At 42.4% G+C, this 14,552-nt stretch overlaps 2 protein-coding genes across 13 annotated transcripts; one reads left to right on the forward strand and one right to left on the reverse strand.

The window, feature by feature from the left end:
• Positions 1–346: 346 nt before the first annotated feature.
• LOC106575875 (protein boule-like) lies at positions 347–6,597 on the forward strand. 10 transcript variants are annotated; one of them, XM_014152578.2, is made up of 12 exons: positions 347–388; positions 1,209–1,252; positions 2,118–2,270; positions 2,398–2,489; positions 2,620–2,674; positions 3,072–3,147; positions 3,589–3,749; positions 4,053–4,136; positions 4,456–4,503; positions 4,612–4,740; positions 4,992–5,102; positions 5,242–6,597. In XM_014152578.2, the coding sequence occupies exons 2-12, from the start codon at positions 1,235–1,237 to the stop codon at positions 5,401–5,403; spliced, it is 1,089 nt and encodes a 362-aa protein (XP_014008053.2). In that variant the 5' UTR covers positions 347–388; positions 1,209–1,234; the 3' UTR covers positions 5,404–6,597. The 10 variants fall into 10 exon arrangements, with proteins under 10 accessions (XP_014008053.2, XP_014008056.2, XP_045554098.1 ...); XM_014152581.2 differs by having other exon boundaries at positions 353–388; positions 2,139–2,270; XM_045698142.1 differs by lacking the exon at positions 347–388 and adding an exon at positions 430–603 and having other exon boundaries at positions 2,139–2,270.
• A 1,242-nt stretch (positions 6,598–7,839) lies between these two features.
• LOC123727891 (MOB-like protein phocein) lies at positions 7,840–14,017 on the reverse strand. 3 transcript variants are annotated; one of them, XR_006759852.1, is made up of 9 exons: positions 13,794–13,999; positions 12,619–12,681; positions 12,180–12,280; positions 12,019–12,061; positions 11,603–11,689; positions 11,139–11,218; positions 10,798–10,909; positions 8,743–10,355; positions 7,840–8,700 (listed from the first exon to the last, which is right to left on the reverse strand). XR_006759852.1 is itself a non-coding variant. In XM_045698143.1 (8 exons), exons 1-8 carry the CDS (start codon positions 13,851–13,853, stop codon positions 10,221–10,223), a joined length of 681 nt encoding a protein of 226 aa, XP_045554099.1. In that variant the 5' UTR covers positions 13,854–14,017; the 3' UTR covers positions 7,840–10,220. The 3 variants fall into 3 exon arrangements, 1 of the variants encoding a protein (XP_045554099.1); XR_006759853.1 differs by having other exon boundaries at positions 7,840–8,658; positions 8,701–10,355; XM_045698143.1 differs by having other exon boundaries at positions 7,840–10,355; positions 13,794–14,017.
• Positions 14,018–14,552: the final 535 nt, after the last annotated feature.

Consider the following 14,552-nt stretch of genomic DNA (forward strand, 5'->3'; position numbering starts at 1 on the left):
TTTTGGTGCAAAACTGCACAGTTGATGACAGGGCAGGCAACCATTGGTTTATGCATGCAGCGTTTGAGCAGGGGAACGCAACCAATAATAGCACCTGTAGCTTGTACCGTACTGCACAACACCTGCAACATATTAATAGCAATATTGGATGCTTGCACACAAAATCAATTCAATGCTTTCAATAGGACTATGTAATGTAACGACCTAGCAAAAATAATGCTGAACGTCACAGATACATTCTATTTCATTTACCCATAGGTCTACTTGTGAAAAGATCAGCTAAGGACTTCACACTACAGTGCATGGCTAATCAAAGAGGGTTCATATATAAAAGGCCTCTCAGGAAGAGCCAGACTGGGAGGGGGCGCTGCATTGAAGACAGCAACAGGTGCTGTATCAATGTGAACGGTCTCTGCCTGACAGAACCTAGTAGCCTGGTTGCCAGTCTGTTTAGCTAACATTCCACTCCTTGTTCTCCAAGTCATGTGAATATGAAGTACAAGGAGTTGAACATGAGCTTTAAAAAAAATGGCAACCAGGCAAGACAGAACCCGGTACCAACCATACACTCGGGCAATAGGGTAAATGTGCCTAAATGTTTTGGTATGTTTGCTAGTTTTCTTTGTAGAATATTTGTGCCAAAATGTTAATAATACGATAAATTGCCATGTTCATTCGTGCACACTTATAATGTAGCAATTAACTGAAATTGTTCAATAAAAACGTTTTTCCTAAAAACGGTTTTTCTCCCGCCAACAACGTTGTCATTGGGGACTGGGAAAGTGCCATCCTGACAAGTTGAGGGCGGCAGAGCCTCGAAGAGCGGGAAATAAAACCGAATTAAACTAGCTAGCTAACCTAAAGTTTCCTACCTTTGGCACATGGAAACAAACTAACAATAATCTATAGATACATGTTTCTCTGGTTAAATCCAAATGAAACAAAAGAAATGTAACCAATACTTGCCCACCTATGAATATGAATGGTTTAGGATCGACTAGCTCGATCTGGTAAACGCCAGATATTTTTCCTTCGTTCCTGCTGCAGCTAGAGCGAGACTGGTGTTGATGACTCTGATACAAGGTCGGCTGTCCCTGGCTGTGTGCACTTCGCTTGCAAGGTGTTTTAACTTTAGTTGCCATTGTCTTGCTGTTTTACATTGGATATAACCCTCAATCAATTATTTGTTTCCACTTTACTTGTTCAAGCCATCTAATTAAGCACAGTGTCTACGATGGAGAACGAAATAGCTGTAAGTTACCTTTACGAGCGTACTAACTTTACTTGCCATCTTGCTAGCTACCAGTAGCTAACTAAGATGAATATGTAAAATATATATATATATATATATATATATATAACGTTAAACAGATAAGTGTTACGTTTGATTGTGTCGGTATATTTAATTGTGATTCATGTAACAATGTGGGTTGCCAATACTACAGTTATATAAATTAATGTTATATAGCCAGTAAGTTAAAATGTCACTCTTGAATGCTAACGATAATTGTCTAGCTATCACAAACGTTAGCTTCCAGTGCATAAAGTTAGCAAGGTATTTAGTTTAGCTAATTTATCTAGCTAGCTATGTTAACTAGCGTTCTTTCTGTTCAGTTATATGTCGCTTGATATAGATAATGTATTCCAAACCAGAGTAAGTTATGTTGTAACTCGTTTATTGGTAAATGGTGATTAATCTTGCATGTTTCTCCTGATCGAAAATGTGTTGGCTGACTCTTGTTAGCTAGTAGCTAGCTAAGTAGCTAAGTTCTCTCCTAAACCTTAGCCTAGCATTGTGCAGTTTCTCATGCATTTCTGTGAGCCATATTATAGGCTTTAAAAAGCAAAAGGTCACTCAGGGTTGGCTAGTTATTCCCAGCTCTAGACAAAACAAAAGTGCATCTACAAAGACAACCTCTTTTCAAGGTGCAGTTGTCCCCAAGAATACAGTTGTAGAGACAGTTTGTTTTGAAAGATCAAAGGCTTACAACATACCTTTTGTCTTAAAGATATCAAACAATATTGCTTTGTAAAATAGCTAACTTTTGCTACATTATCAGAATTTCTCAGCATTGGTGAGGATGGCCAATCCAGTGATGCTCTTGTTCTGTTTCAAGCTAATCTCAATCTGCACGCAGACCAGCACTCCCTCTCCTCCTCCTACTCCAGTGTCTCAAGACCTCAGCAACAACACCTCTCCCTCTCACCATGCCCCCCGCTTTGGCACCATCATCCCTAACCGCATCTTTGTGGGAGGCATTGATTTCAAGGTGAATTTTGTCTCTTTCTTTACTTTCATAGGGCCTCCTGGTTTTGTGTTTTGCGACCTAACTTTACCTTTTTGCTGCTGCTGCATGTTACTGGAGCATAAAAAGGGTGTGTTCTTTTTGTGTGTAGACCAATGAGAGCGACCTGAGACGCTTCTTCTCCCAGCATGGAGCAGTGAAGGAGGTGAAGATAGTGATTGACCGTGCTGGGGTGTCAAAAGGGTGAGTTCAGTTAAACTGGAGATGTTCTGCCCCACATAGACTGGATGACACTTGCAATGATGTTTATTAAATAAGGTATGGCAATGGAAATGTAATCCAGGGACACTGTGTGTTTGTGTCCATCCCACAGATATGGCTTTGTTACCTTTGAGACGCAGGAGGATACAGAGAGAATCCTTCATGATGTGAGTAACTAAAAGTACACTCTTTCACAAAAGGGTTCTTCGACTGTCCCCATAGGAGAACCCTTTTTGGTTCCAGTTATAATCATTTTGGGTTACATGTAGAGCCCTCTGGAAAGGGTTGCACATGGAATCCAAAATGGTTCCCCTATGAGGATAACCGAAGAACCCTTTTAGGTGCTAGATGGCACCTTTTTTTTTAGAGCCAGTATACTGTAGAGATATGGGATAGAAATGATACAATACAAACCTTATATCTCCTTCTGGCAGACAGCAGCTCAAATTCACATTAGATCTAGCTCAGTCCATCACCAGTAAAGTCATGGTCATGGGTAGTAAAGTGATCTGTCTCAATCTGTACCGGATACCCCCTGTCCCTCTGCCACCACCACATCCCCAGGCTGACAGACTGTGCTTCCGGGACAAGAGGCTCAACATCGGCCAGGCTGTCCGCAAGCAACAAGTGGGAGGTCACCGTAAGTAACAGAGCACCATAGAGCAGGGCTAGGTCACCCTGGTCCTGAAGTGCTTTAACGGACCTGGAAGACCAGGTGTGTTGAATTTAGGCAGTCACTGAACATTAGCTAATTTGGTCAGGTGTGGTGCCTAGATTGAACAGAATCCTGCAGCACCTCAGGAACAGGGTTGTCTTACCATGCTGTAGATGAGTGACAGCTGAAGCAGTAGGATTACATAGTGGTGGAAATACGTTTTTCAACACGTTTGTAATGCATCATTGAACATTTGAACTATCATACCATATATTGTCTTATCTTGATCGTGGTGGGGGGGACTAATGTGCTCTTGCACTTGTTGGCTTTAAAATGCTGAATCATCACCTGGGATTGAGTGTCGATAACATTTGCCTTTGTACATAACCTGGTGGTTGACTTGTGCCTCCTTCCTCCTCCACTCAGCAAACAGCTTCTCTGTGTCCAGCCATACTCCTGCCATGATGCCCACCCCCTGTGGAACCATGTACCTCACCACCTCTACGGGGTACCCCTACACCTACCACAACGGAGTGGCTTACTTCCACACCCCAGAGATGAGCCCCTCCACCCCCTACCACTGGCCTGTGAGTCCTATCCTTCACTCAGCCATGTGCTCATGCCACATTTTCCCTGGTGGTGAATGAAATGTGCATTCTACATGAAGATTTGATTACACAGCAACATGTGAGAATCATAGAGAGACTATTGATCATGTTTCATACAGGAAACAGACATGACATACTACAGTGTTTTAGTCATTTTATACAATTCATTGCATTTGATAAAATCTTAAGTTATTGTACATTTGCTTTTTTGGCATAAAGATACATGTTCTTTCTTACATGGCTGGTGTCCCACATATTACATGTGCGTCTGTGTCCTTGTAGTCCCGCTCAGTGCCTGGTTCTCCAGTCATGCTGGCCCACCAGCCTCCACCCATCTACCAGCAGCCGGCCTACCATCACTACCAGGTCAGAGCAGACTGTTCTGGACCGTCTCACCACCACCATTACAGCTCAGCTGACCAGCCTGATCCCAGATCTGTTTGTGTTCTATAGGAATTATGTTCATGACCATAGGAGTTAGCAAGACAGCACAAACAGATCTGGGACCAGGCTAACCGTAGTCACCAGTACAGCATCATAAGACATCCATTGTAAATACTGGTACCTCAGCCACTGACAGCCAAGTCAGCTGTTCAGATGTAATGTAATGCTATTGAGGTGTTATTCCGGGAGAAAGCTGGTGTACTCCTGGGTACTGATGTTTCCTATACTCTGTGTCCGTCAGGCCCCTACACAGTGTCACCCTAGTCACCTGCAATGGAACGTTCCTCAGGTAAGGAGATGGGCTTCTGTGTTCTTCACCTCTACGTTTGTGAGTGGGTTTTTATCAGAGGCAAGGTGTTTTCTAAATGTCAACTAATTGTGTGTGTGTGTGTGTCAGTCTCCAGTGCCCTCCAGCCCAGTGTTGTACATGCAGCCCTCTGAGCTCCTGTACCAGCCCATGGAGCAGCCCAGCGACGGGGGCTGTGTCCAGCCTGCCATGCCCCTCATAGAGGCCCCCATCCCAGAGGTTGGTAACATCCTGACCTGGGTCCTGTTCATTACGCTCAAAACTGAGAAAAAAATTACCTTGGTCCAATAAGAAAGGCACATTTGTATTGACTGTTTCAAAATGTTTTGCCACAGTACGACCTACTGAACACAACCGTTTTGTAGTTCCCTCGGTCAGGGTACTATTTCGCATATGCTACTTCATAGCGTTAGCATTAGGTGACAGTTGATGTATAAAACCGTACTCAGTGCTTACTTGTTTTACCACAGCAGCAGTTCATCGACCACATGGTGCAACCAGCCTACAATCACACGTTATCATACTACCCACAAAGTCCAGGGGGGATGACACCTGTGATGATACAGCAAGAACCAGGAAAGGTACCAGTTATAATACCAGTATAAACTTATTATGACATATGATAATGCATGCTAGAGAATCATCTTTATTGGTCTGTTGTGAGGAATGACTGTTGGAGAAGGATTGTCATGTGTCGTGTCTGTTACGTTCCCCATCTAGGAACAGAAGTTCCACGCCATGAGGCGAGGTTACCCCTCCTCACCGGTCACCCTGAAGCCCAGGTACGGCCGCAACCCGCACTACGCCCACCTGCGCAAGGAGTACCGCCCAGAAATCACCACTGACCCCTCCCCTCTGCCCGCCACCGAACCACTCAAGTAGAGGTCATCCACGTTTCCTTTCGGCCAATGAAACGCCCATCTCCTCAGGCAGAAAGACCTACTTCTCAATCTCTCCACCCGCTTCTCAATCGCTCCACCCACTTCTCAATCGCTCCACCCGCTTCTCATGACCCTGTCTCCTCCAACCCTTCACCCGCATTATATTATTCAGTCCAGACAACTATGTGCTCGCTGAATGTTCATTTTTTTTTATCTGTGTAGTATAATTTAATGTAATATTCTATCATTTTAGCTACTAAAAAGTACTGTAAGCACTATGATGTAAGTGCTCGTTCTATCACTTCCGGACTGTAAAAAAGTGCATAGTTTTCTCTGGTGTTTTTTCCACAACTCAGAGGGATAACTAGCTCTTGGTACTGTATTGTACTGTTTAACTGTTTCATAACTTAACCTAATGCAGGATTGAGCTTAAAGTTAAGCTAAACGATCTTTTGTAACAAGAATGTTCCTCCATTGGCATCTGTGTCAAACTTTTGCCATGTAACCGTTCAGAGTATAGAAGCAATAGGTAACTATTTCCTGGTACTGCTTTATGTAGGCCTATTGGCCAATCACAAGTTTTGTTTTTCAAATTAGCTCTTAACGCAATGAAAAAAAAGTCTAACGAAGATTATTGCCAATATTGGTGAAAAGCTCTATCTGCTATTGAGCATGTTTTATCTCAATGGTATTAGAATAGTCAAGATTACTGTCTTTTTAATGTGACAGCAATACATGTTGGAAAATGTATTTAAAAATAATTAGGCTGCTGTCACAGAAGAGGGCAAATAGATCCCTAGAGGGTTAATCGTTACATAATTCTCCAACTGGATGAAAAAATACATAAACAGGAGATTATTTTATGCATTTTTATGTATCTCATGTTTTCGAGAGCTGTTTCATGTAGATTTTTCTGTGATTGTGAGTCTCTAAAAACGATGTGCCCTCCAGATGAGGGGTAACATCAAAATAACTCTGTCCACAGGACTGGGACCACAAATAAAGTTTCACGTGGTCTCACGTTGGCTTTGTGTGACGGCTGGGACATTTCAAGATTGGAAGGTCAACAAAGTAAGCTCTTTTTTTTTTGCCATTCTTTCCTGCCTGTAAATTATTCACCTCATCTTCATCAACTTCAATCACCCTTGGTTCAGTCATGAGTCACCCATGGTCCACTCAGGTTTACATGGTCAGGTTTCTTTTTTCCTGCATCCTGTCTTGGTCTGCTCCCTCATTGCTTATGCATGTATTCTGTAAAAAAGTTTTTATAAATTGTATTCTATAACTGATAAGCTATGGGTGTCAGTGTTGAGGTTTAACTAAAGAATTTATGACATCACATATTTCATGTAGGCCTATTTTTTTGGAATAATTATTTGAATAGCATGTACTATGAGGTGTCTGATTTTGTTTTGTGTGAACTGCTATTCACTTTCATTATCTTCCCTGTAAAAAAATATATAATCAGGGTAGAAACATCTCGAATTTTCCACAACGGTTCACAATTGAAAAGTTATGCCGTTTTGCTTTGAAACGTACTTGTTTTCTTGTTGAGAATTTTGATCATAGTGAAAGTCAATGCCAGATGAAAACAAATGACAGAAGAATTTCATAAATAAGTGCTCCCACGTTCTGTTAATTTAACATTAAAGTAAACTTTTAGGTAAATTTGATTTGGTCAGTTACTAATAAAACAGAATCAAAGTTTGATTTGAAATTAGATCATTTTAGGAAAAGTATTTTGTTGTATTCCAAGCATGCCTGTAATTTCTCAAAATGTTACATTTAAATAAACATGTTTTACTCTTTACATATTTCCATAGCACCACATTGTCAAGTCAATGTGTCTTGCCTTTTAAAACAAATGTTTAACTATTTATTACAATGTTAGACGTTTGAGGATATTCCATTTCTTCCCTTCCTCTACTTCCTGTAATCCCATTACTCAATTTGAGGAGCAGATCAACTATGCTTTGCTCCAAAGTACAGCCTTTAAAAAATGTCAAATATTGTTTGAGTTAAGATATGTTCCCTTCGTCCACCCGTTTTCTAAATGAGGCTAAGTTGTCTTGACCTTACAGTTAAGATTTTGTTTTAACCTCAGTGCATGTTGTATGTTTTGTATATAGTTCTGAACACTAGCTAACGTTTGGATGTTTATGTTCTTCTGCACATTACATTGTGCCTTGTTCTTTCCGAATATTGGGGGGAAATGTTTAAGACTTGTGTTCAGAAGTGGGTCGTCTTGTTCATAAGAATAAAGTTTGAACCCTTGAGAAGGATGGATACGTCCGTGTGTCATTGAGCCCAGGGAAACAACCCTTTATTAAAAAACCCTTACTGATGAAATGGAAGCCTGTTTGAAAACGTTGCACTACAGTGAAAATGTGAAGACAACAGGTCACAAATGTACAATAGGAATACACATGGCACTTGATTGTAAATATATCTGATATTTTAATAAGAAACAGTGAATAGATATCCACCAGGGACAAAATGGCAACACAGTCAAACACATCGTTGTGTTGCCTGAGTAATAGTTAATCACAAGAATATAGAAAGTGAATGAGACATACTTGTGCTTTGAAAACCTAAGGCATTTCTGAGTAGCTGTCATTAATTAATATTCACTAATAAAACATCAAATTCCTTTCTTTTAAATAAATACAGTGAGAGATTGTTGGCATGAACATAAACACCCCCGTCCCCTTCTATAGAAACAAGTTATTAGGAAAACAGTCTGTAGTGTCAAAGATGTAGGAACTCTGGCCCAGTAAACAGGCTATCCTGCGGCAATGATGCAGTTTTTGGCTCTGGGTTAAAGCTTCCCCTAGGTGCAGATCAGCTTCCCTTCCCCTAAGCCTAACCTCAGCTGATCTAGGATCAGCTTCCCTCCCCTAATCCTAACCTCAGCTGATCTAGGATCAGCTTCCCTCCCCTAATCCTAACCTCAGCTGATCTAGGATCAGCTTCCCTCCCCTAATCCTAACCTCAGCTGATCTAGGATCAGCTTCCCCTAATCCTAACCTCAGTTGATCTAGGATCAGCTTCCCTTCCCCTAATCCTAACCTCAGCTGATCTAGGATCAGCTTCCCTTCCCCTAATCCTAAACTCAGTCATTAGTGGACTAAAACCCTACAACCCATTTTTTGTTATAGTCTTCAATTAATCATGCCCTTCCACTTCCTTAATCTAGGATGGAAGACTGACGTGGTGCTATATACAGTATAGTCAGAAATAATGGACTATTAAATACCTGTTATATCAACCTGTATAATGTAGGCTGTTTATTAAATACCTGTTATATCAACCTGTATAATGTAGGCTGTTTATTAAATACCTGTTATATTAACTTGTAGCTCTACATTAGACCAGAGTTCCTGACACCTAGAACACAACAAAGGCTTCGTTTACACAGACAGCCCAATTATGATCTTTTGCCACCAATTGGTCTTTTGACCAAGCAGAGCAATTATTTTGCCCATAAGAATTTGGTTGCCTGTGTAAACGCTGCCTAAGGACCAAACAGAAAGCACATGATAAAGTAACTAGCCAAGGGTGTCTCACAGTTTATCAGGTACACCACCCTGTTCACCAAAATGATTCGCTCCTACAGACAGTGAGTCACGTGGCTGTGGCTTGGTCTATAAAGCAGGCAGACAGGCATCGAGCCATTCAGTAACTGTTTGATTGAATGCTAGAATGTGTAAAACTAGAGACCTAAGTGACTTTGAGCGTGGTATGATCGTCTGTGCTAGGTGCGCCGGATCCAATATCTCTGAAAATCCCAGGAGGCCGGCCTCTTTCACGCACGACATTGTCTAGAGTTTACCGCGAATGGTGCGACAAACAAAAATGATCCAGTCAGCGGCAGCCCTGTGAGTGAAAACAGCTCGTTGATGAGAGGTCGAAGGAGAATGGCAAGAATCATGCAAGCTAACAGGCTGGCCACTAACTGGCAAATAACGGCGCAGTACAACAGTGATGTGCAGAACGGCATTTCAGAACGCACAACTAGTCGATCCTTGTCACGGATGGGCTATTGTAGCAGACGACCACACGGGGTTCCACTCCTATCAGCTAAAACAAAGAAGAAGCACTAGTGGGAACGCAATTACCAACACTGGACAATTGAGGAGTGGAAACACCGTGCCTGGTCTGACGAATCCCGGTTCATGCTGATGACAGAGTTGGGTTCTGGAGTAAACAGCAGGAGTGCGTTGACCCATCCTACCTGGTGTCAACGGTACAGGCTGGTGCCGGTAGGGTACTGGTGTGGGGAACATTTTCCTGGCACACGTTAGGTCCCTTGATACCAATTTAGCAACGATTGAACGCCACAGCGTATCTGAACACTGTTGCTGACCAAACCCAATAGAGAGCATCTTTGGGATGAGGTAGACCGGGCTGTTCACAGCATCAATGTACCGCCGTCCAATCTGCAGCTACTGCGTGATGCCATCCCGTCTGCATGGACCGATATCCACGTGGAACGTTTCCGACACCTTGTAGAATCCATGCCCTGAAGGATTCAGGTTGTTTTGGTGGCAAAGCGGGGTCTGACCCGGTACTAGATGGGTGTACCTAATTAACTGGCCACAGTGTATATTGGTTAGTCATTTAACCACAACATTGTCTTGTTCTCTGAAACATACAAGCTAAATTAGGATGTTCATACAATATTGAAAATATTCTACTTAAACTGGTGATTTTAGTGTGCTTTTGAGAGTATTGTGTAGTTGTGTGTGTGTGTGTGTAACAGCCATGTGTTTGAAATAGTTTGGCAGGGTGTAGCAGATCCTCTTCAGATCCCAGTCCTCAGGCGTCGTTCTCGCCCTCTGCTTCGTTAGGGTTAGTCTCATCCTCCATGATGGGTACGATCAGGTTGTCCTTGGACATCAGGTTGTACTTCATCACGAAGCGCGTGAACCGATGGCACAGGAACGTCTCGTTCTGGAGAGGGCAAGAGCATTCGCTTGAGTTTTCCTATATAAAATCCTAACAACAACAACAACATTTCTAAATCCAATGCTAGTTGAAAGCTGTAATCACTGGTAACCAATAAACCAGAGTCAAATTATATTAAATGCAATGTAACAAGTATCATCACAATCACAGCTGAATCTATGTGAAACCTGTTGGGGTAAGAGTTATGGCGGGATTCAATCTGATCACACATTGTAGCACACTTAACATGTAAAGGTCATTTCCCATTGAGCCGACATATGCAGCGTTAACCGTGAACGTGATCTCCGCAGCCGCTGGAACATTCGACAACGCGGGATCAGATTGAATCCCAGCCTTAGGGCTAGGTTTTGGGTTAGTGCTTTAAATACAGTATGTACATGTGTAATTACAATTCACAGGAATAAAGACAGTCATAGAAAATGCTTACCTCATACTTGTCAAAGATCTGACGATGGTGGAAGTAAGCGTGGGAGAATATCCTGTAGATCCGTCGACAAACTGAACCCAGTTTCCCTACTGAGGATTCTTTAATGCTCACTCTACCATAGAACAGAGACCAAATCAGTTTACAATCTATAGACAGCAACTTTATTACAACGCTTCAACGCTTACAGCAAGTGTAGGTAGCTGCATAAATCAGTACGATGCGAATGATCAATTGGATGAAACGGTGTTAAATAAAAAAACGATTGTGATTTGTGTGTGAAGGGTGCTGGGGGTTAATGAGAAAGTCACAGGAGACATAGGAACACGGTAAACAGTTGTTACCTGCTAGGGAAGTACTTGTTACTGTTGAGGAGGCAGGCGGCTCCGTCCAGAGTGTGTCTGGTGTAGTCGATGGCTGGACACTGCAGGAGACAGCAAACAACAACAGGCTTGAGTACCAGCCATGATACAATAATGACTATAATGGTGTTATTAGTCCTGGCATGTTGAATGTTCGGTGCCAGAGGACAACTATCTTGTAGTCCTGTGTGGCTCAGTTGGTAGAGCACGGTGCTTGCAATGCTAAGTGCCATGGGGTTCGATTCCCACTGGGATACACAGTCCAACGAAATGCTTACTTCAATACAAAAAATGTATGCACGCATGACTAAGTCACTAAGACTAAGTGTCTTTGGATAAAAGTGTAACTGGTTTATATTAGTATTCTATTCTTATACCAGGGAAAGGGGGTAGGAACTGGATGAGGGATCCCTCTCTACAAATGCTGTGGGCAGAGAGGACCTTACCTCTTTGGGAGTCTTGTGTGCAGCGCAGAGGAAGATCCACTGCTCTGTTGCCGTCATCTGGGTGCATGTGTCTGGGTGGCATTCTCCCTGTGAACAGATAGAGTACATGTTAGCAACAGACTTACTGGACGTTACCACTCCAACAAACACAGTGTGAGAAGAATGGATGTTCAACATGATCTTCCTGAAGAGCTATGTCACAGGCCTGGGAAACTCCAGTCCTCGGGGGCCTGATTGTCACACTTTTTCTCCATCCCTAGCAAACACAGCTGATTAATCAAATGTCATTCTAAACTGAAGATCATGATTAGGTGGTTATTGGAGTCAGGTGTGTTAGCTGGAGCAAAACTGTGACACCAATCAGGCCCCCGAGGACTGGAAATGCCCAGGCCTGCTGGTCAATCGTAAGAGCATACCTGTAGTTTCACAGCAAGTCCGTTCAGCTCCAAACAGAACTGCCTAAAAATGGAGGACAGGAGACAAGACCAAATGTTAAAAGAAGGATTTGTTTTCAGCACCAGTACACATTTTGGATGTCCACATGACTTTCTTGTAAGTGGTAAATGGCAGCCACTACCTGAGGTGTTCGTACTTCCAGACCCCTTCATCCTGACCCTCTGGGGGCTCCAGGATCTTGTCCATGTTGGAGCAGTCTGTACGGATGTTCTGTTGGATGTACTGACAAGAACCACAAACACACTTTAGAAGCAGAACAGAACTGTATTAAATATATCACCTGACTAAGCCATTCTACCTCAGCAACTCAAATGGCAGAATAGCAGTCTGATTGTTGTCTACACTCGAAAGATTTCAGTTTCTCTGATATTTTGGCTATATGCAACTGCTCAATCCATACTGGAGAATGTTACAGAGAACTGCCGACACAGATCAACCCTAGCTACGTAGCTAGTAGAATGCCTGATTAGACTTCTTCAATTAACCACACTGTCATCATATTCAAATGACTCAAACAGTAAGATATTTCAAACATTTTAACAGAGACATCTGACTCCCACCTGCTGCACAGCCAGTGTGCTGTCCATCTCCTCGAATGACTCATCGGGCCAGTTGTAGAAGTCCTGTGGGCATACACAAGAAACTGAGCAGGGCAAACTAACTGCACTGATTCAGCTGACAAAAACACCTCGCCAGCTAGCTTATCTCTGTCTGGTAAATGACTAGGTAGCTACTAGCCCAATATTGGACTTAAGGAGCCTAACATCACTCCTTATAGTCCAAGGACCATACATGTTCTGTTTAAAGGGCGAATTGGCTCTGGAAGCCAAATACTCCATCTAAACATGAATCCATTCTCAATTGTGGTACAGTTCTAGAAACATAGAGGGATTTATGTTCACGTCACAAAATAATTTCACAAATGCAAAATACAGCTTACTGTACACCAGTGAAGGCTGGTGGGAGGAGCTATAGGAAGGGCTCAGTCCAATGAGTTCCTCATATAGGTCCTCCCACCTGCCGCCACTGGTTTAACCGGTTTAACCGGTTAACACAGCTGCAGTGGACAGTATTTTTCAGTGACATGTTTGTGGCCTGTCTTCAGTTTACACACAGTTGTTCAGAGACAGCTAATTAGCACAGGTATCGAGACCTTAACAAGCGTTGTAAAATGGAAATATGTCCATGTGGTACCCTAACCTTTTAAAGATGTGTATCAATTTCACATGTTTTTTGTTGTTTGTTTTTTTACATTATTTCTCGCCGATATGAAAGATAAGGTCGTTATGTTTCCAAAATCGTACTGCAAACTATCCGTGTTAATGTTCAGACCGAATGTCGCGGCTCTTACAAAACTCCCACCTACAGAAGAATCCTTCATCCAGTGACTGATGTGTAATCTAATGGCACTGAGAGTCGTGATGAAGGGCGAGGTAGTTAGCTACTACATAGTTACCTGTAGATTCGATGTTCAGATAACTTCAGACAATTAACAATATAAACAGGCATCGTTTGATAGCTGTTACCAACCCATATCTTATAGCTCCTGACTTTGACTGGCTAGCCAGCTGGCAGTATGTAGCCTCGCTAACTAGCAACATTAGCTAGTTAAGTAAGCTAACGTTAGCAGCTGACAAACGGGCCATAAAGGAAAGGATCCAAATGTGCCCAAGTAAAATGCAAGACAGGAGCATTGAGCACACTAAAATTAAACCATGTTGCTAAAATCCGGTACCTTTTCCTTAGTCCCTGGTCGATTCCTCCTCATAACAGCTGCACCCTCCGCCATGACCATCTCGACTGGAATCCGGATGTTGCCAACGCTAGAGGAAGTGTCAGCTCGCCCTGCAAGTAGCCTTTCTTCGTTCAGTAAAACATGAGATTGCGGATTTGATTGAACCTCGGGGGTGTATTCATTAGTCGGATTCTGTTGGAAAAACGCTTTAGAAAAAGAAACCGTTTAAATCAAATAATATAACATCTAATTGTATTTGTCACATGGGCCGAATACAACTGGTGTAGACTTTACCATGGAACGCTTGCTTACGAGCCCTTCCCAACGACAGAGTTTAAAAATAAAGTAGTACAAGAGGAATAAAATAAGATACACAAGAATGGAACTACAGTATATAGACAGGGAGTAGCAGTACCAGATCAATATGCAGAGGTACGAGGTATCTGAGGTAGATATGTACACGAAGGCAGGGTAAAGTGACTAGACATCAGGATCGATAATAAGAATAAAATAAAGAACAGAGCACCAGCAGCAAATGATGAGTGTAAAAGTGTGTGTTTGTGTTGTGTCGGTCTCTGTGTGCGTGTGTGTGTTAGCCTATGTGTGTTAGCGTATGTAGTGTATGTGTGTGGGAGTGTCAATGTAGTGTGTGCGTGTATATATAGTTTACCGTTTACTCTAGGAACCAAACGGAAACAAACAGAACAAACGGAAAGAAACGGGGAGGGACCTACTTCAATTTCTCCAATAGAAACTCTC

This window comes from Salmo salar, chromosome ssa16, assembly GCF_905237065.1.
Source record: "Salmo salar chromosome ssa16, Ssal_v3.1, whole genome shotgun sequence".
NCBI classification, from domain to species: domain Eukaryota; kingdom Metazoa; phylum Chordata; class Actinopteri; order Salmoniformes; family Salmonidae; genus Salmo; species Salmo salar.